This window comes from Pseudopipra pipra, chromosome 4 (genome assembly GCF_036250125.1).
Source record: "Pseudopipra pipra isolate bDixPip1 chromosome 4, bDixPip1.hap1, whole genome shotgun sequence".
In the NCBI taxonomy this organism is placed as follows: Eukaryota; Metazoa; Chordata; class Aves; order Passeriformes; family Pipridae; genus Pseudopipra; species Pseudopipra pipra.
The window spans coordinates 6,979,745-7,001,459 of record NC_087552.1 but is presented as its reverse complement, the minus strand read 5'-3'; the positions used below and the strand labels follow the sequence as shown (position 1 = coordinate 7,001,459).

At 39.8% G+C, this 21,715-nt stretch overlaps 1 protein-coding gene across 9 annotated transcripts in view; it reads right to left on the bottom strand.

Annotated features, from left to right (window-relative positions):
• Window positions 1–21,715, bottom strand: part of HSPA4L (heat shock protein family A (Hsp70) member 4 like) — an 80,257-nt gene that overhangs the window by 16,231 nt on the left and 42,311 nt on the right. For 6 of the 9 annotated variants that reach the window (XM_064651488.1, XM_064651491.1, XM_064651487.1 and 3 more), the window contains 4 exons: window positions 6,565–6,622; window positions 5,003–5,143; window positions 3,721–3,843; window positions 1,111–1,210 (listed from right to left, as the gene is read on the bottom strand). In XM_064651488.1, coding sequence (XP_064507558.1) covers window positions 1,111–1,210; window positions 3,721–3,843; window positions 5,003–5,143; window positions 6,565–6,622 — 422 coding nt within the window. Of the gene's footprint in view, window positions 1–1,110; window positions 1,211–3,720; window positions 3,844–5,002; window positions 5,144–6,564; window positions 6,623–10,722; window positions 10,991–20,238; window positions 21,114–21,715 lie in introns of those variants that run through there. The other 3 variants (XM_064651496.1, XM_064651495.1, XM_064651493.1) reach the window with 3 other exon arrangements.

Here is a 21,715-nt window from a genome sequence, read left to right as displayed (position 1 = left end):
CCTTGAAATGCTTTACTTTCATTATTTTTTATCTTAGCTTTGCAAAACTCACGCATGCCCAAGAAACAACAACAACAAAAAGCGTTTTAGAAGACTAGTTTACACAAATCTAAGATTTCACTACCCAGCACTCATTTGGAAAGTTGTTTGAGACTTTCTAAGTGCAAAGAAAACTTCGATCAAGAAAAATAAAAGTTATTGATTTAAACAGCTCCATGTTTAGTTCCCATAAAGTGTTAGGTATTTCTGTGCTCTACCCTGACCAGAAGAGGGAAGTTACTTTATAGAACCAGTTGTCCCACTGCTGCAGCTGACACAACTGCCTCAAGTTTCAACTGTCATTACCCCACAGACTCAGTTGACTTGGATATCTGAAAAGTCATATCATTCAAGTTGTCTGTAAATACGATCAGCAAATCCACTTCTGGAGAAGTGTATAAAAATGCAATTTGTGTAGAAGCAGCTCTTAAAGCATACACATTAAGTAGTTAAAAAAGAAAAATCTTTGGATTATACTTTATAATTTCCCTTCAATGTTTATCACTTCAACCAAGTATTAGCTTATGATAAAAGTATGTCTCTAATACTTCCATGAGTTTTATTTTTACTTCAATATACCCATCTTCTAGAAAGCTGGAAAGAAAATTAGAAGGTCCCACTACACACCTTTGTTAAAGAATGTATTTACCATAATGTTTTAGACACATCTGATAATATTGTACTGTACTATTATCTAATACAGCAATTAAGAATTTAGGTCAGGTGCACACCCAGCTGGATCATGAAGAGATTCTGAAGGTAGCTCAGGCCTTCCTGATACAGCTTCAGTAGGTTCATGGTACAGCTGAAAGGTAAGCACAGATGCCAGCTTTCCAAAGCTATCCCCCAGTGGCATTGCGTTCAAGTTAGCCAACCCCAACTTCCATCACGCCTCCTAAGTGCTGCACACCACCCCACTGCGGTGTTTCCAGTTCCCAAGCTGGATTGGGCAGTACCAGCCTGGACGGCTCTTTCTCAAGCTCCTAATTTTGTAAGAGCAGGATGTCATCACCTTTACATTCAAGAGCCTGAATGGATTTAAAAGGAAAAAAAAAAGTTTCTGCCCTTTACCTGCTGTAGTTTCATTCATCAGCTTCAGACAATTTAATCCTGCAATCTGTGCAGCTGCCATTACAGACCTTCTTTCAGCATCAGTGAAGAAACTAGGGACCTGTTTCCAAAAACAACAACACAGGGTATTATGGAATATGGATTTTTTAATTTAAATAAGTCAGACTTGCCCATTAAGCTACCCTATAAATGTCATTGCCACAAGAAACTGTTATGAGCTAGCCACAAATTAATAAGGCAGTCTGAATAAAAGAGGTAGCTAATTCATTTTAGTTCATATTTTAATTAAGATTTCAAAATTTGACAAAAATGAAGTGGCATCCAAGGTTGTTTTAAATAAAGCTGATTTAAGCACCACAAAAAATCCCCCTAAAAATGCTTTCTCAGATTCTTAAAATCATTACTAGTTACTGAAAACATTTGTGCAGGACAAAGTCAACACAATAAATATTCACACATGGCCCAAAAATAAGTTACAGGCAGAAGCACTGCAGTGATGCCGCAACTAAACCTGAACCTGTATTCATTTTTCAAATATCACCTCCAGCACAGTGCCAGCTTACAGGGAGCTACAACATTCAGTGCCATCAAAAATAGCCAAAGAATAATCAGAACCCATTTAGAAACTGGCTGCCATCCGCTGGCACATCTTCAGTGTCAGTCAGAACTACATTCACAGTGTGTTTTGTTGGCTACCACTGTGGTGTATCCCTCTATGCGTGGGAGGTGCTCTCTAAGTGTCTTTGTATACCAAAAGAAAGCAAGGAAAAACATCAAAGTAGATTTCTAACAGCTAAATTACATGACTTTCCAGTTTCCATGTCTCTGACAGATGCAATGTCTCTCCAATCCCTCATGCCCAGACTTCCCAGCAGAGCCAGTAAACAAAAACCATGTGAAAAGCAGACACAGGAATTCCTATCAGGAACAAAACCTCCTCATGGGGAAGGCCATCAGCTAGAAAAATCATGGGCAAACCAACTGTCATAGGTTGAGATTGGCCCCCCCTGAGAGGTTCGAGGGGCTCAGAGGTGATTGGTGCCAGGACAGTGTTCCCTGGAGAGCCAATCACCACTCATGTTGTTCGCTTCTGCTCAAAATCATATATCACAGCACCAGAAGCTGTTGGAAGTTCTGTCTTGGTTGTTTTGCTGTTGGTGTCTGCTGCGTGTAGGTGGACAAGGCCAGGGGGTGGCTGGGCTCGCTCTCTTCCCCTCCAGGGGGGAGAGGGGAGCCCTGCGACCCCCCAACTCAGCCTTTGGCTAGAGTTAGAGTCAGCATTTGGAGTGTGTGCTGTGAAGGAAGAGATTCACAGCACCTGAGGGTAAGAGGGAGGAGGCCAGGCCTTCTTTCCCCCCCCCCCCCCCCGCAGCTGTGGGACGCTTGGGACAGTGCATAACTGAACTGAGCTGCCTGTGGCCAAGGCTAGGGGGCTTTTTCCCCCCCACTACATTTAGGCTGGGGGGGGGTGGATTTTAAGGCTCAGCATTTGAGCAGAGCCAAGTGGACGGGCTGATAAATCAGCTCGGCGCTCGGGGAGAAGAGTCCCAGGCGAAATTGGAGACGAGCCAAGAGCTCGAGAGTTGCCTGCTGAAGCTGACCGGGGGCAGCCGAGAACTGATGTGGAGGAATGAAGATTCCAGGATGTGGATGCTTGATAAGCTAAGCTACACTACAGCAGCCTACGAACTGAGGTGAGACACCGAGAGGGAGAAGTCACCAGCAGCAGGAGAGCAAGGACTCAAAGCTATCTTCTTGGACCTCGTGAGGAGAGACTGCAACAAACAACTGCTGGAACTTGGTGAGGGGGGAGCGTTCAGGAGCCCAGAACACTCCCACGGCAGACTGTGTTACATATCAGCCTTAAAGGCTGCTCCTGGACTAAAGTTAAAGGAGGGGCTTGAAAGGACTCACTGATAGTAATGTAATATATATATAGTTGCCTTTAGTTTGTATAGTATTTATTTGTGTAAATAAATGTATATACTTCCCTCTTCCCCTATAGAAGCCTCTAGCCTGAAAGTTTCTCTCCGGTGTTAGGATAATTGTGTGAAGGGTGGGGGGAGGTCTGGAAATTGGATTTTAGATTTCTAATGTGGCTCAAACGGCCACACCAACCAAATAAAAAGACTTTTTCAAACAAAGCCAAGTAATTTGGGCTTATCAAATTGTTACTATGACCCTCAGAGAGTTTAGGCAACTCTCAACTGCACTACAACAGCACTCAACTAGGTAATAACAAAGAAATTTAACATGAATTTGGGAAGGTTCTTTGGAATCAAGGAGGATATGCTTACGCATAAGACAGCTTCCATTTATAACAGGAACTACAGTAATCAGGAATACTATACGCAGCCCTTGTAGACAGACAGTTTGGATTAGCTTAAGCAATATGTTCTTTCTGAAAACACGCTCTTGATTTAACAAATTTTTCATCTTCTCACATACGATTCCAAAAGCATTCTCATTTGGAAAACCTTTAACAAAGGCCTATTTTTGGGGATACAATTTCTATCCACTACTTGTATCTATTCCCACAGCACCACGGCATAACTGGTCCTAGCTTACATAAAGCTATCTATAGATTACAATAAATATATTACCACTTACTGAGATCACACAGTCTGCCACTGGCTTCTTCAAAGCACTTTCTGAAGTCTCTTTCAGTTTGGCCAATAACATTCCTGTAATCTGTTCAACTGCAAAAAGTCTCTCTTCATCAAGGTATCTCACCTGAAACAGAGAATTGTGATTCTGTAATCCATCATCTCAACTTTTCTCTGAAGATGTGATGAAGCTTAATACCAGACTTTAGACACAAATAACGCCATATCAATTGATGCTACAGATCTGTGCCACCTACAACAAATCTTAAAACAGTTCAGTTTAGGTGAAAATTGTTTTGTGGGAAACTTAACACCTCAGTTATCTCAAGGGGCTATTCACAACGATACAGTATTTCTGTTGCTCATGTGTTGTTTTTTTTTTTTTTTTTTTTTAATTTAAAAAACAACAACAACAAAGCATAATACATAACCCTACCACAAGTTGAAAATAAGACTTTTGGAGCAAACCCAAGGAACATTTGCTTCCTGCAAGGGTCACTTAAGCACATGAGGCAGGGAAGGTGCAAACAAGGTAATTCTAACAGTCCTGCCCTGCTCAGGAAACACATCTGAACCTTCAGCCTTCATGTGAAGTTATGTGTCCTGAATTCCTGAGAGACTACTGTCTCTCTAGCAATCCCAAGCACTCCTGTGCAGGGAAAACCAGAAGGATGTATATTTACACTGGCAATTATTGTGATATGACCAGGTGTACAGAATAAAACCCACTCAGTGGTATGAAGCCCTGTTAAAAAGCAACTCAAAGTGCACTGAGGATGATTGGGAAATCTGCTTCAAAAGTGCATTCCTGATCCAAATTAAAATGCTGAAAAAATAGACACATTCAGAAATTGAAGCCAGAAAGCCTGAACTCTGAGAAGAGCAGTTTCCAGCCATTTAGTCTGGAAGCAAATTACAAATAACTTGTTCAGATTTTATATTCAGAGTATTATCTTGTTTTCCCAAAACTTAGTCTCTGCATGTCTAAGACCTAAACTCAGAGAGAAACTAATAATCACACACAGTAGTTTTTTAAGGTATTTGAACATATTTGAAGGTAAATCTAGTAGGGTAAGGTGAAAAGCTAGTAACGGAAAGTACTGTGGGAAGCAAATACAACTGATGAGAAACCTCGATCGACATCTTGGTTAGAAAGTACAGGACTTATTTAGAGAAACAGGAATATATTTAGAGCCTTCTTAGGGAAAATGTAAGTCTGTTCATGCAAGAAGTGACAAAGGTCCAAATCTACCTCTAAAAGTACTCTGCCCAAAGCTTTAACTCACCTTTACTCCCACAGAGCCATTAGGCATCTTCTGAAGTTCATAGGGAAGTTTGGCCCTCTCAGCTTGTATGTAAGGATCTTCAAATGCTCTTCCATGCAGTTTTTTGAAACCATGTAATGCATTTTTTACATTTGTGACGATCTGTGGAAAACATATTTTAATTACCTGTGACATGCAGGCTACAGAGGACCGTGAAGAAAGAAACTCTTGTTATGTTGGGTTTAATTCACACACTGACCTGTGTAAAGCCCTACACGTTCACTGGAAAGAAATGTGTGGGGAGAGAAAGAAGAACCTATTTTTTAATCTATGACCTCCATTAAAAAAATTCAAGTTTACTTCTCTCTGTAATATTCATTAGCTTGCTGCCATCAATTTTCATGGTGGTTTTTACATTAGAGGAACTTTCTGATACATTATGCAATATTTGAGATTGTATATTGTTGCAATGGTTGTCAGTAGGAATAAATGAAGTTATTACCTACAATAACCTTACATGAACCTTCACCTAATGAACACATTTCACTTCCTTTGAAGTTCTCCTCTAATTCAGATCCCAACTGGATGTGAAATCTCCTCACACCTGTTCTCTCATCAGTGTTTTAACCCAGTTACTTTAAGGACAGGCTTTTAAGCAAAGAAAGGGCCAGAAGAAACAAATCCCAATGAACACAGTATTTAAGCTATCAAAAGAAACTACTCCAGGGTAATCTTGTCCAAGATGAACTACTTTACTAATCTAAACAGCAAATTTCCCAGCTGGGAATACTGACAGGACACTTTCTCAGCAGCAAGTTCAGGGGCTGAGCTCAGATAAAAAGTGTAAAGTTGCTCAGAATGAAAGCAATATGGCTTCTGCATTTACTGCCTGCTCATGGTACATCACGAGGGCTCTACTACCTTCACATCTGCCAGGCAAATTTAAGGGGAAGGAAGTCTTCAACATGCTAACATCGTGCATGGACACAAAAAAAGAGAGCAAGACCTGACCGATTTTGAATTTGTAGATTCATACCGTCTATTACAAATCTTTAACATGTGTTTTTTTTTCCCCAAAGGGAGGTTTTCCTAGGTTGCAAGTGAATTTACTGAGGATCAGAGAAATTTCACTTTCGTTCAAAGCTCCAAAGTGAGATAGTACATAACCAAAATGCATTCATTTCCCATTATAAGCAACAACCAGTATCTCTATGAAACTCTGTTCACCTTCAGTTTCAGCTTTTCTAAAGCATAAGCACATTATCCCTCCCCGCCCCAGTAGAGATTTAATTACGAACTCTATTCCTGCTGTCATGAGTAAGCAAGAAAATATTATTTTACTGGTGAACAAACAAGGTTTTCTGTTTCTTCTCTTCCCCCCCATGACAAAACAATGCAGAAATACAGTTGCAATTTTAATACAGGGTTGTTAATATTGTTGAAGCAGTAACTGTGAAGTATACACTTACTGCAGAAAATTCACTTCAAAACATAAAATTATCAACTTTATTTGTTACTTGTCTTCCCACAGTTCAACAGGACATAAGTCTAATAAGCCACAATAAAGTTTGTGATCCATTTACCTGGCTCTTTGCTGCATTCCCAATGGCTCGGGTCTTGGATCCTAAAGATATACATGCTCTAAGTAAGAACAGAAAAAAAAAATCAGCTTTAAAAGATAACATCATAAAACATTTCCATGGTACTATAGAATATCCACAAAAATTCAAGTAGCAGAATATGGATGTGGTGTTTAAGAGCATTACTGCATAAAGCACCAGAACTTGAAGTGGAATTCTACTTATTCTTCTCAAATTAGTTTAGAAACTGCATGCACTGCAACTGTTGTCATTATAATTGCATTTAAGGAATTCTGTAAAAGTTTCTACAGATCTCATCATGAAGGAAAGGCATGAATAGTCATTTTTAGGTCACAGGTAACTGTGAAAAGAAGCCTGTAACATCTAGTTTAAGAACCTGAACTTTACCAGTCAGGTTTTTTTGACTCAATAAACCCTTGAGTCTGACAGGACCACATTCACATTGCAAGACCCCTTACCAACAATCCTGACACAACAACTGGAAAAACCCCCAAACATCTAAGGCCAGGGGAGCTGAACAGCCCACAAGCTGTTGAGCACTTCCGTAACTGAGGACTACCAAGTATATGCTGCAAACAGGCAAAAGGGGGGATATCTGGGAACAGCTCCCACGGTTTTGGAAGCTCTAATGCAGCCCACAGACCCTTGCTGTTTCTTGTGTCACCACTGAACACCCTCTGGTTCAGCAAAGGCTGCCCCAGGTCACAGTCACCATCTGGCCCCAGTCACCATCTGCCCCCCCTCGCCACCATCTTTGGAAATGGTTGGTTTTTTTTCTGGAAGTTACTATCACCATACTTCACATTACAGATTTGAAATAGAACTCTTCCCTAAAAAGGAACGAATCTGGCTAAAACCATTCAGGAGTAAGTAACAGATACAAGCCAGATTTCATACAGTTCAAATGTAATTGTAATTGTTTAATGAATGTATAAAGGTCACTACAGCAGATTACTTCCTGCCTCCTCTCCATCATCACTACAACGAGGCCACTGTAATTTGAGAGTATCCTCTAGCAACCTCTTCTCTGTGACACCACACTGAACATGCAAAACCTCCAGATTTCACTGCTGCAAACAGACAAGGCATTGCCCTACATTTTCAGATATGTAGTTCAGCTTTCACCATTTTTAACGTCACAATGCTACAGTTCCCAATCATACCTTGTGATAATTAACGAAGGTCAGATAAAAGAGCTCTTTATATAGTAAGCAAATGGTTTACAAACTACTGCTATTGTATCACACCTTTTCAGTGTAGGAATCTGACTCTGCTGACAGACAATTACTGGCACATACCCCACGCAGAGCATGAAGCATCAAGTCAGAAGCTACTTGACACACCGCAGCTCCTGCCAGGGTTTACTTCAATTACTCACTTCCAGCACAGTGATGGATGGTTTCTTCTTCCATTGGCTGGGAAGCAACAATGCCAAAAAATGAATGTGCTCTCTTTGGCACCAAAAACTTCTGCAGTATCCAAAACAGTCCTCTAGGAAGAGCATCCACCCTAAGGATACAAGGATACTGAACTGCTTCCCTTACCACTACCCTCAGCTTGCTTTGAAGAGAGCTGTAGAGCAGTACCCAGACTTCACTAAGGTAGCAACTCTCCCCACCAGAAGGACATTTCAATCCTCTCCCTGCATTGTTCTGAAGATGTTACCTTCGTGATCTTAATTACAGCATGTGATCACACTAAACACACGTGGTATGAAAAAAGTTACTAAAACATTATGAGCTATAAACAATTGGCTCTCTTCCCACAAAACTACAGTGGTGAGGGAGAGCACCTGAAAGGGCCACTAGCCATGAGTTTAACGTGCTAGGAGCACTGGAAACATGTACAACAGACTACCTGGAATTGCAAGTTCAGAAAAAGCCAAGCATCAGTTAACTTCCAAAGAGATGCAAGGGCCAAAAGCCTTAAAATACACAAGTTCTACCAAAATGGATGGCTTCATAGCAAAATCTTTTTCCTCTCTTTCTAGAAATATTCATTCTAAAGCTTCCAAGATGATACACATCTTACAAATACTAACAATCCCAAGCATCAGACTACAGGATGTACATTTCAGACAAAGGACCACCTGAACGTTTTAACAACAGGGATACTGGATTTATGACTTAAGAATCCTATGTTAAACTGTGGTAATACAGATCTTCCCCAAGTCTACACTGCTTTTGTCTGTATGCTGTAAATGATGATGTTCACAGCAGCACTGTGCAGGTATCTGAGCCAGCTCCAAACCTGGAATCTGGCTGCACTGATGAGCCTTGCCCAGAAAAAGCACAGCAAGGACTGTCCTATCTTTAGGCCCTGTGCCAGGATCTTTACATGGCTTAATAACAGCACCCTGCACATGAAAGGGTTACTGGCTTGCCCAGGTATTTTTACACAGTGCTACACAGATGCAGCAGACTCTGGATTTCTGGGAGTAAGTCACAAGTATTTGGGACATCTCCAATCCATGTAAACTATTAGCTAACTTAAGTATCTGAATGACGTAAGCACCTGTATAGAAACATTTAAAACATTTACTGTGTTGCTTTGTGCAACAGGAAGAAAAGTTTTAACAATTCAAGAGTTAGATCTGTCTACATCATTCAAATCCTGTCTGAAGTAAAGGTTTACCAACTATTACAAACTTACATAACAGTAATAAATTTGTTACATTTCTATTGACCTTTCTGGTTTGCCTCAAGATAACAGTGTTAGAAAGGATGTTCCTCAAGTTGTCTTGTATTACTGCATTTTGAGATAGAGAAGGGCAAGGAAAATGTCACTTTAAGTGAGACACCCACTGCCTTTAAGTGTACATGTACTCCAGATGCTGTAATTGCCAACTTGTACATCCTTCATAATCCCTCTGCAAATATCTTGAAAGTACAGTTAATCAGATATTAATGTGAAAAATATTAAATGCAGAGAAGCCTCTCTGCAAAGAACATACTCTAAGAACAACTAAGAATTGGAAGTGCTCTTCATCATAAGGGGGAAGGAAACTACAGCTGCCTGAGGATTCTTTGGGCAACAACTTCATGGGATTCCTTGCACTGAATTTGAAAAGTCTCTGAATTTCAGTTCTCATAAAACTGAAGGTTAATGACTGCCTCGGAGCTAATGTGAAAAGTATATTTTTCTAAAGAATAAAAGGAGTATTAAACAGTATTCCCATTAAAACAGAAAGTATGCATTTCAGCACTCAATTTCTTCGCACTTCTAAAAAACAACTTTTTAGAAAGCAAACCAACACCTACATTTCTCCGACATCAAAAGGAGCGCAATGCTGAGGTTACTACAGCTTCATACAGCAGAAACAGCTTTCTCTGTTGGCTACAAGTTCCTTTAATAAACGGAAGCACCATCCAACACCCGATTTTCATAAGTATTACACGAATTCCTTAATCCTCCTTGAAAATTATGCACAGACAGAGCTGTGAAAATCCTAGACGTATCCCATAGAAACAGAGGAGCAAAGTCTCCACCTACTCTTGCGTATCCCATCATCACAGACGCTGCCCATTGCCCCCCCCTCTTCCTCGCCAGACCTCGGTATTCCACGGCCACCAGATACGGTGCAAGTAAGAACAGGTTTAAAGAGAGGGAATTCATCGCGCCACTTCCCTGTTTCCCTGGTGAATCAACGTCCTCCACCTTCCCAGTCTCGCCACCACTCCATCATGTAATTGTTAATGAAAACGCTTCCAGCTCTGGCAGACGTTCCAGAGTTGGGGAAACACATGCACTCCACTGAGATCTTTGGCTACCCGAAACCAAAGCGTGACAAGGACGGAAATAAAAGTCTGCTGTGCCTCCGAAGCGGTGCGGCACATTCACAGCGCAGGATTTCAAGGACACGCAGAGGCAGCAGCCAGGACAGCCAGACGCAGACACACGAATGTCTCCCGGGCAACCTCCAGCCCCAGCACACGCACCGCTGCGCCTGTTCTCGGCAAGAGGCACTCTCCCGGCTCCCGGCGGGGCCGCGCTGCGCTCCCGCCGCGGGGGCTGGAGCGCCCGGGGGACCACGCGGGGAGCGCCCCGGGGCGCGCAGGGGACACGGCCCCGCGAGACCACACGGGGCTGCCCCTGGCGGGCGGAGCAGCAGCGCCGGGCCCCGGGAGCGCCGGTACTCACGGGGTGCAGCGGTCGCTGTACTCGTTAGCGATGGTCTCGATGCCCCCGCTCCGCGCTACGCCGATGTAGCAGTTGAGGAAGCCGAGGTCGATGCCCACCACAGACATGGCTGCGCCCGCTGCTCCCCGCGCCCGCCGCGGCTCCGCTGGGACTGGCACTGGGACCGGCCCCGGCTCCGCGCCCGCCGCTCCCCCACTGCGGAGCGCCGGCACCAACCGGCAGCGGCCCCGCCGTGCGCAGGCGCCGCCGGCGGGAAGCCCGCCCGGCCCCGGCCTCCGCCTCGGCTCTTTCCGGCACCGCTCGGGTGGCGCTGCCCTTCCAGAAGGATCTGGAACGGGAGGGAGGCGGGGAAGGAGGGAGGGAGCGGTGCCACAGGGACGACGCCCCGCGCTGGCGTCACGCTGCGGCGGGACCGCCCCGCCCGCCCTTAAAGGGCGCGGAGCCCCCCTTAGAGCCAGGGGTGGCTGCGACACGGCTGGAGTTAATGAGATTATAGCAATCCGTAGCAATTAGTGCCGGGCGGTGACTGGGGTCATTAATACAGCCGTGCCTGGAGTGGGCCACCACAGACCTGCCGTGAGAAGTGGGACAGACCCCCAGCTCCTGGAGCAGGTGGTTGGCCTGGAAAACCTTGAGGCCCAAGGTGCAGGGTTAGCCCTGTATCCGAAAGCCAAGTTATGCATTAAAAATGGAACCAAGACCTCTTCTGTCCGAGGTGGGGATGGCTCCTGGTGCCAGGGACAGGCAGAGAGTTGGGACCATCAAATCCTACATTCCACTCACTGCCAACACAAGACTGTCCTTGATTTGTGCCAATGTATTCCCAGAAGCACCTCATCTGTCTTAATTTCCTAGAAAAAAAAAAAAAAAAAAAAGAAATCTTGAACTCCAAATGTCTCTACTGCACTTAACCCATTTTAGGTATTTGGGGACTAAAACTCTACAAAACAAACCTACTGACTGGAAAAGCTCTGTTAAGTATTTTTTGGCTTCTAAACAGTTTCACACAGCAGTGTGGTGTCTTTGTGACACAGCATGTGATGCTGCACTGCAGTTTTGCTCTACAGGAAAGACTAAAAATAAGCACTAAACCACTAAACTAGTTTAGCATCCCTGTCAAGAGGTTTGATTATCTCTCCATTTGTTACAGTTTCACTAGTCTCCTAAATAACCAGAATTTTCCTAAAACCTCCATGAGCAAGAGAAACCACTGTTACCTAGAGATATATATAGTTATATATATAACTATACTTACCTACTATATATGCATTAACTACCTCATTTTACTTCCTAGTGTTGGGATCACAAAGGCAAACCAGGTCCAGTCCCACTTGCAGTAGCCAGGGAGACACATCCCAGCGCTGCTTTCTGTTCTGCTCTTTCCATCCCTCTTCCAAAACCAATGACTCAAGGTATTGCAGCACCACCTGAGGATGACTACTGACTGAACAGAAACCCCAGGCTAAGAGGTTGTACGCAAATACTCCTGTGTGCCTCTGCAACCTCACTAAACTAGGCCCAGCTGAAATTGTGCAAGTGAACCAGAAAGTGCCAATGGACCTTTGCTTTGACAAGAGTTGTGAGATAAGAACATAAGCAGGGTAAGCCAAACTCTTACTTTGTAAAAGCCATGTTTGTGTGCTTCAGTGTCAAGTATGCCCAGCCTGCAAGTATGAACAAAACTCACTTCAGTCAGATAAACCACAGACTTGTCTGAGCATATCTCTCCTCCTATCATCTACTGCCACTGTAGAAATCTCAGAATTGGGGTTGTCCAAGTCTTGCCAATTCTTGGCCCATGGCTTGCATCTGATTTTTTAGCAGCAAAAAAATATTTGTACAAACTCAATGAGCTATGGGTTTCATGAGAAACTTAATGGCTGGGGAGAAACGTTAGGAATGCTGCTAGCTTTAGTTTCTTTGAAACCAGACATTTACATAAAGGTCTCCTAAATGCTTCTTTTGGACCCTAAGTTATCAGTACTCCACAAGGTTTGGTTTATTTTTCCTTTCCCTATTGAAAATTATTGCCTAAGAAATAAAAAGAAGTCTCCTCATGGATGTGCATGCTAAGATTTATCTTCAATACTGAGATAAGAATCCTCAGGCATTTAAAATTCTCTCAAGAAATACTATGTCTCAAGTGTCTTAAGTGCTTAGGGCTCTATATTTTTGGGCTATGTTTTGACTTAAAATGCTGACAGCCAGATAAAAGCCTTCTGTATGTTGTTTGAGAGATGGGACAGGGAGAAAAGTTAACGGCTGTATTTCTTAATGCCAATTTTAAAAAGAAACATGAACACAAATTCCTTTGCTGTCCTGACACATGCTTTAAAATACCGTGAAAACACAACAGGTGAGAAACAAGTTTTCTTTTTCTGTGGTTCATGTAGAACCTGTCCCAGGCAGATACATACTCCCAGGTGGAGTCCATACATGGGCTCTGCTGACAGCCCAGGGAAACTGCTGTTACCAGGATATATTCAGGAACAAGCTGTAATTTAAAATTCAAGATGCGTAACATTCAGTATGAATAAAATGGAAACAATGAGAATTTTAAACAGGAGGCAAGTAAGTATTTTCTTGGATTCATTGTCTTTCCACAGTAAAGAACACTAAGGAACTTTTTCCTAGTGTTTTCGCTTACTCCAAGGGAGTGATCCTTTGCCTAATAAATATTTATCTGGTGTCATGCTCTGTTAGCTGGTTGCAATGACTAAATTTAGAAAGGCTGTGATCCTTCTTCTGATGCTTCTTTTAAGCTCTACTGGGCAAGTAGAAGGCTTAGGAATTAAATGAGGTCACTCCAGTCCTAAGGGTGCTCTGAATTGTTTCAATGCTATTAAAATTTACACAGCTAATTCCTTTTCCTTCTTTAGTATCACTGAAATATTTTTATACCAAGTAGATTGCAGTTCATTAGTGATCAGTAGAGTCTTCTAAATCATATTATGGGCTATATTAGGAACGAACACTGGTTTTTGTCTTCACTAGCAAAAAACATGTACACTTTTTTTGGGAGAGATGAATCCAAATCCCTTTTTTCATGTCCAACTCTAACTGGAGAGAAGATACTTTTTTTTAACTTAATGTTGAAGTTTTAACTTAAATTAGCTACATCTGAAATCAAATCCACCTGCAATATCCAGGAAAAGTTCTAGGTTCTGCATAATGACAGAAAGGCAATCTTGCCTTAAGCCATTGTGATATACACATATGAAATATAGTCAATATAAGTAAGTGCAGTAACACAGCTAAAAACCATTTAACATATTTTGTTTTGAATCAACATGAATATATGCAAATGAAAGGCTATTTGGTAATGGTTATTACTGCTTAGCTGACAGAAACAAACTTTGCTGAAATCAGCAAGTGTAGTGTGCTTGTTATTTAGGAAAGTTATCCCATCTGGAAAATAGAGTTTTAAGTGGAAAAATAAAAGGTGCTATATTTAATTCAGCCCCCCCCCTTTGATCAGAATAAGCAGCATGATAGGGAGTTGTTAAAAATCGTACTAATCAGCTTCATTTGTACCCAAAGCTTCAGAAATAAATGAATGAAACAGGGATCCTCCACAAAATATATTTATACATCCACGACATATATAAAAATTCTCCCAGTCTCATCTTTTGTGCTAGTAAACCTGTTATCTTATTCTGTATGATTATAATTTATGTTTTTAGTAATTTTGATAATGTTTCCTATCCTACCGGTAAGTTAATTACCAGCACCTGGGAGTAAAAACAGCACAAACTGCAGGCCTGCTGCTCATGGAGCAGATAAAGCAGAATATGAAGACAGTGCAATCATATTAAGTCTGAAAGGAAGATGTCAGTAGTGCTAAGGGTGTAAGCTTCAAGGTCTCTTATTTAGGACAGATTACCAGAGGTATGTGGGTATTACATAAGAATTTAAGTATCCCTGGGATTTTTTGAAATGACCTAAGCAAGTTCTATGCCAACATTTATTCAGAATTTCTTTTGACTTCCTGGAATACTGAGAGAAGAGATTCTAGAAACAAAAGCATACAAACACTTTGGAACTAACAACTCCTTTCTATTATCACATGGCAAAACTTCCTCAGGGATGCAGGGAAAAAGGTCCTGATTTTTCAAGAGCATTTTTGTGGGTTTTTTTTACTTCTTGTTTAAGGATGATTTTCATAGCAATAATTTATATTATTAAATGTACTTCAAATGCTACCGAACTACCTAGTAAAATTACCTAATAGTTAGCAACAAGATCCAACATTCATTGCTAATAATTCACTGTCATATCCATTGTAAGTAACTTCCATGCGAAGTAACTCTCAGCTCGTACTATTTCTGATTCTGCCTCTCACCTGAAGAACAGCTGTGCCACACAGACTATTTTTCTAGCTGCATGGGCTGACCTAATAAAGGATATTATTCTACCCACAAACCTGTCTTACTCCAAATACAGCTTCTGAGCAGGAAAAAGAAATCAAATCCTGGTTTTGTACTAAAAGCTGTCACCAAGCTGTGAACTGAATGTACTTTTACAAAACAAAAATGGAAGCCTGCACAAATTCTGTAAATGTATGTCAAATCCAGGAGATAAGAAGTATAATTTTGGTCAATTCTGTTGTTAATCCTACTGTAAAATGACTTGGCTCTTCAGTAATAGTCTGTTGAGCACAAATAACTTTAAACAGAAAAGCTGTAACTAACACCCTCATTAGTTCATAATAAATATTTATAATATCATGATAAAGATTTAAAATGTGTTCATTTTTGTTTGTAAAAGCTACCTTAATGGTGTTATAACATTCAAAATAGAAGGCCTAGTGTACTGAACCACCAAAGCCCTGGTACAGACCAGAAGTCCATCTGTCTTTGCAATTTTAATTATACAGTCACCAGGTTCCCGGAACTGTCGCTCAGCAGCAGAGAAATTTATGCATATTGTTATGCATTACAGACACCCTCCTTTTAAGTACAAAGTACTTGCACAGCTGAAGCATTTAAACATAGTAGACCATTGTTTTGTCCCCTTATTAACAAACAATAAAGAAATCAAGATGTGGAGGGGTGAACACAATTTATTCAAACAGAGAGTGATTCCCATTTGCTGAAACACTTCAGGTCAAGTAACTATCATTCCAATGTTGCTCTCATTCAGCAGAATCCAGTATGAATTCTCATGCTCTATCTCTGGAAAGAAATTTTCTCTGTAATACCATGCTTTCACTTCCAACCCACAAATTCTTACTCATATTTATGAGAAGTGTTACTTGTTTCAACTTTCCCCTATAGTGGAATACCAGCCACAAACTGTGACCAAGTTAAAAAAATCCACTTTTTGTATCTGTAGATTTTTCATCTGTTTCTAGCTCTTAGGGTTCCCTTCAGGTGAAAACATAGCATACAATAAACCAGTCTTTGAAGGAAGAACTACAAACCAAACACCTTCTTAAACTGAAAGTATCACAGAACTGTTGATTCAGCCCAAGTACAGGGCAGAGAGAGCAACAGGTGAATCAAAGCAGCCAGTTCCTGGGACAACCTTGCACAGCACAGACAGCAACTGGAGTTTACTTGTCCCATTGCAGGCAAATCAGGAAAGCCAACAAGCACAGAGATTTCTCTCTCTACTGCAAAGCCTTCCAGACCCTGTTTTCAGGAAATTAATTTTACCTATTTGAAGCATATCTAGAGACATAAAATACCCAAAATCTTTGTTGAAAATCTTCAGTTGATATTCTTGATATAGAACAAAGATGGTCATTAACTCTTTAAATGGCACCCCATTCAGCCATAGGTTAGCAAAAAATAAACTCCTCTAATTTCTGCACCCAAAGTTGGCAAAATTCAGTTAAACTTTTCCCTATAGAATCTAAAAAACCACAAACTTTGAGAGCTGTGCTACAGCACTGTTTCCGGAGAATCTTCTTAACACTCAACTTCATCCTCTTCTTTAAAGATTTTACATTTCTTATTAATTTTATGCTTACAATTGCATATTAGTAAATTTTTAAGTAACAGAATTCTAATAGTGTTTTATATTGGTCTACCTCTAAAATGAAGTAAATATAAATACCTAAGACACATCAGGTAAAACTGGAACTGCCACTTCAGAGATTTCACTACCTTTTCCAGTCTCAGCAGCCACATGAGCTCATGTGACGTGTGACGGGCACAGTCCACACAAGGATGTTACTCCTGCTGCTCTGCCAGAAGCCAGGTTTGCCAAAACCTCCTTCCAAAATTGAAACACAAGAATTGCTGTATACAGTTATGAAAATACAGTATTACAATACTAGTACACTGATCTTTGCTATAGATACTAAATGAAACTATAAAACATGAAGAGCAAGATCTAAAACATTGTATTCTCTACAAAATAATCAAGAAACATGGAATAATTTCTATACTAGGGTATTGCCAAATTTCCACTTGTAAAAGCTAATCCCAGTAGAATAATACCTGTGTTTACTTAAACTACATCACAGGTACAGCGTGTGTAGTAAATGCAGACCATGTGGATGTACTCTAAATCAGTTTTGATTTGCTGGTTCAGTAAAAACAACACTGTAGCTGTTGTATCCCATTCCCTATCCTGAACAAAACATATAAGAAAGCATCCAAACATTCTGAGCTTCAACAATGGATATGTCACTTTGCTAAATACTATATTTCTAAGGAAATTAATGTTGAGTGTTATTCATGGAATGTTTCTAAAATTTGAGTCATACACATGTAAGCCATCTGGAAGCACTTCCAGGAGATGGGAGATTTGAAGAAGTATAAACAGTGTTATTTACATAATGCATGTTTTACTTTTTCCACTGTAAAGAAAGAAAGAAATAAAACCACCTTAAACTCTTTACATACAAAATGATTGTAACTGAAAAAGGACTGTTTAAGAATTTGCATGTGATACAACGAGATTAATCAAACATTAATGACTGACAGACCTTCTCCTGGTAAGCATTACCAGAAAAGTCTGTGGCAAGAAAAGTTTCTGGCGTTATAGTAAAGAGCAGTCAACAAGAAAAAGCACAGAATGCTGGATTTTTGTTTAAATTATCAAAACCTAACCAAAGAAATCCTAAGACAGACACAAATCTGTTTTCATATTAAACCAATTAGATATGAAGAACTTTTTTCCATTCTGCTGATATGAATGGATTTTATGTAATTTGCCAAATGCCAATATGAACATTTCATATTCCAAGACCATGATTTCTTGTAATGAATTACATGGGTGTAGACCTCTGTGTCTTTCAAGAATCCATCCAAATGAAAGAACATTTACGTACACCTCACAAAGTCATTAAAGAGCAAAAGCCAGATTTTATTACTTTTATTACTTACACTACACAGTAAGCCATGCTGACCCTTCCTTGTTAGAAAATAAGCTCATTAGAAAACCGTATCAATATACCACTACTAATTATCAACCCATGCTGAGGGAAAGAACTGCACAGCTCTTGACCAGATGCAGTTTGTTTATTAAACACAACTAATATGTAAAAGATTATTTACCTGTTTTTCTTTATCCACTTTGGACATGAAACTCTGTTTGCATTTGTCCTTAAAAGCAAAGTTTAAAGCATGTGTTTGGAAATATTGAGTAACATTTAATAAATCACCAACACTAAAAATCCTACAGAGAAAGAAATGGATCTTAAAAATAACCAAAACCTTTAAAATTTTCAAAGTTTACACTACACCAAGTATATTGTACTATATCTCTTCTATTTGGTATGAGCTGTAACAATGGCCGAAAACCTTCCTTTTAAGGTCCTTTCTTTTTCAACCATTTGGTTTTGGCAATCTGGATTTATTCTGACACGCATTCAGTGTATGAATTTGGTGTTAGCATAATAACAAACTGCAAGTGAAATATCAGTAACAGTGAGAAATAGCTTAGATTTTCAACTTCCTTCTTCATACATTTCTAAGTCTAGGGATACCTATGGAAACTGCAGGACAGCAGAGTATTTCACAAGAATGTGTAGAAATGGCTTTCCTGCACACAGGCGGTGCTCACAGTCCACATGAAAGCAATGCCAAACGGTTTACAGAGGTATCAGAAACTTGGTAGCACTTTTTAAATTATATTATTCTTCTAAATTAAAGAAAGGGTTCCTCTGGACACTAAGATAAAAGTCTAAAGCTGAGGAGGCAGTGCTACTACACGGCTTTGAGAAAAGGAATTGTACTATGCTTGGATGCCCTCAGTTCTGTTTAAAGGAAGGTTTCTTGTGAAGGAGCAAGCCAAGCTAAATAGCTGATGGGTACTGAAGGAGTCTCACCTCCACGCACATCTACATATATACAGTGTTTCTTTGGCAGTGACTCACTTGTGTGTTTGGTCCAGCTGAGTCAAACCCAGTTTAACCCAGTAACTGGCAGCAGAGTAACCCTGTCTGACTGAACACAAGGATCTAGATGGTAGTTGCCCTCTTTTTAAAGCATTTAAATATCCTCTTTTTAGCATTCGAACCGTATAGCCTTGCTTTTAAAAGGCTGAAACGAGACAAACATCAGCAAAATTACCTTTTTCCATACATATACACACTTCTGTGCACACTTCTGCTAAAGGCAGTGCAGCAAGGACTGCTTGCTTTTCTATATGTTCCTCCTTCCATCTATTACAAAATCTAATATCCAAACCTCATGTATTTTAGACTTTTCAGAGGTGCTGTTCAGATGTCATCCATACAATTATATATTTTCATTTTTCAAACGAGTTACATCTCACATCACAGAATTTACAGACGGGGAACAAATCTAACACGTTACTGATATAACTCAGTTTTGTATGTCTCAAAGTGAAATACTGTTGCTTATGTGGTAAGAACAATAACTTCTGGAAAAAGCTGATCAACAAAATCTTCAATCATATGCCTAAACTTCAGGCCTAAGACTTCTACTGCTTGGAACTAAAGCAACTGTTAAGTATCAAGACAAGCTGTAAATCACTCCATAAGAGTGGGCTCTTATAAGCATTTGATTGACTATTTTAGAACTACTCCTGACAGCTCTAACTTCAAGTGAAAACAAGATCTAATGATTTGGTCATGATGCCTATGAAACTGAATTTACTTTCCTGAACACTTAAACTTTTTGATTCTGTTGTTCAAAATGCAACTTCAGTCATGCATTCTACGAAAAGCAAGTAGAAACAGCAGAAAAAAAAAGTGCACGGTTGACATGGAACATGATGAAATGTGCAAATGACCAGATCTAAATATGCAGGCTGGGGGTAAAAAGACCCAAAATCTTACATTTTAACCCAAACTTAAGTAAAAAAAAGCTTTAGGAGCAGCTGATCTGTAATTTACAAATATTTTAATAATAAGTTAAATTTTGTAGAAAAATTCTGATTTTGTGCGAACATCTTGCCTACTCTTGCCCTACATGGATATAACCTAACAGGTTTTGTAATATCCAGCTGTAAATTGTGGAAGATCTAACTAGACAAATTATGTTTAAATAAACAAAGGAGAAAATATGTGAAGTAAAAAAAAATAGATGAATGCGCTACTGTTTTTAACAAATATACATTTTTATTAAGAAATTAGGAATATAAAATAAGCCAAGTCCATGCAGAAGTCTTAAAACCATCTACCCCGCCCCCCATCTTTCTTTGTGTCTTCAAAATTACATTTTAACAAATATAAGTATTATTTATAGTTAAAACTCACAAAGTCAAGTAAAACAATCAACCACACTATAGTCCTTGAGTGTGCAGGAGAGCATAAGGGCAAAAATGACTAGTCATTAGTTTTTTGAGGCTAAGTGCCATGCATTGTCTAAAGGATTTCTTTCTGTGTTGATCAACACAATGCTACTGAAAACATTCAGTATTTTCAAGGCCCTTAGAGAAACAAAATTTTAACTAATTGGAAAAAGTTTTTTTTCCTTCATCACCAATTGCCAGATGTTCAGAGAGTACTTCTGAGGATCAGCTTATCATTTTACATTGCATATTGTGCACTGACAGCAGTGACTGTACAAATTATGTGATGTTTTCATGTAATAAAGTTATGATCAGGATAAAAAAATTGACAGCATATAAAAATAGGAACTTTGGTTCTCTGAAATATTTTTAAGTATTCAATTGATAAGATCATTGGAATCACCACAGAAGTTTTACCTATGTCATACCACAAGGTATTTATGTTTTTCTAAAGCATTTCAAAGATACACTGTGGGTGGGCACCTAAATTAAGTTCATTCCCTTTATATGGAATACTTTAAAGAACTAACACCACCATGAAGGATGGCTGAGTGTCCAGGAAGCTCATCTATGTAGCTAAGCCAAAAGACAGTTTAAAGGCCAGTTCAACAGCAGCTTCTGTGACTGAGTCATGAAAACAGACGTAACACTCCTGAGGTTTTGGATGTAAAATGAGTCTCCTGGGGAAAAAAAACAATAAAAAGAAGAAAATCTTCAGAGTTGTTAAGTTTTTTTCTCCTCAAATGATAAATTCTTGTTGTATTCTGAGGTTTCAGTAAGAAGTTAAAACCAGCTCCTGTGTAAGACAGCTGCCAAATTTCAGTGTCTCTCCTGCATTTAATTTTTAAATCAAGTTATTCTCTGCTCAGTTTTCTCATGGCTGTGCATGGAAAAAAATCTTTAGGATTTCAGGATCTATTTGTGTGGTACTAGTGTGTTTGTAGCAATCCAGGTTTCTGAGCGACAAGCTGCAATCAAGGTCCTCGGGAGCAAGCCCCAGAATTCAAAAATTTACTAATTCCCACATACTAATCCAATGAGCTCTTTTAGGGAAAGAGCTAAAAAATAGAAAGCTGTTAATACCTGTGCATAACCTTGTGTAGCATTATAATTATTTTTTAAAGATATCAACAGTAGCATAAACATTTTTTAAATGTTTAAATTAACAATTTTAATTTTTCCATGCAAACTGCATTTATGTACATTCTTTGTGGGAAACAACTGCTTTTTTTTTTTCTCTTTAAACATCTTCCCTCCCCTCTGCAAAAGCTGTCAGCTCCAT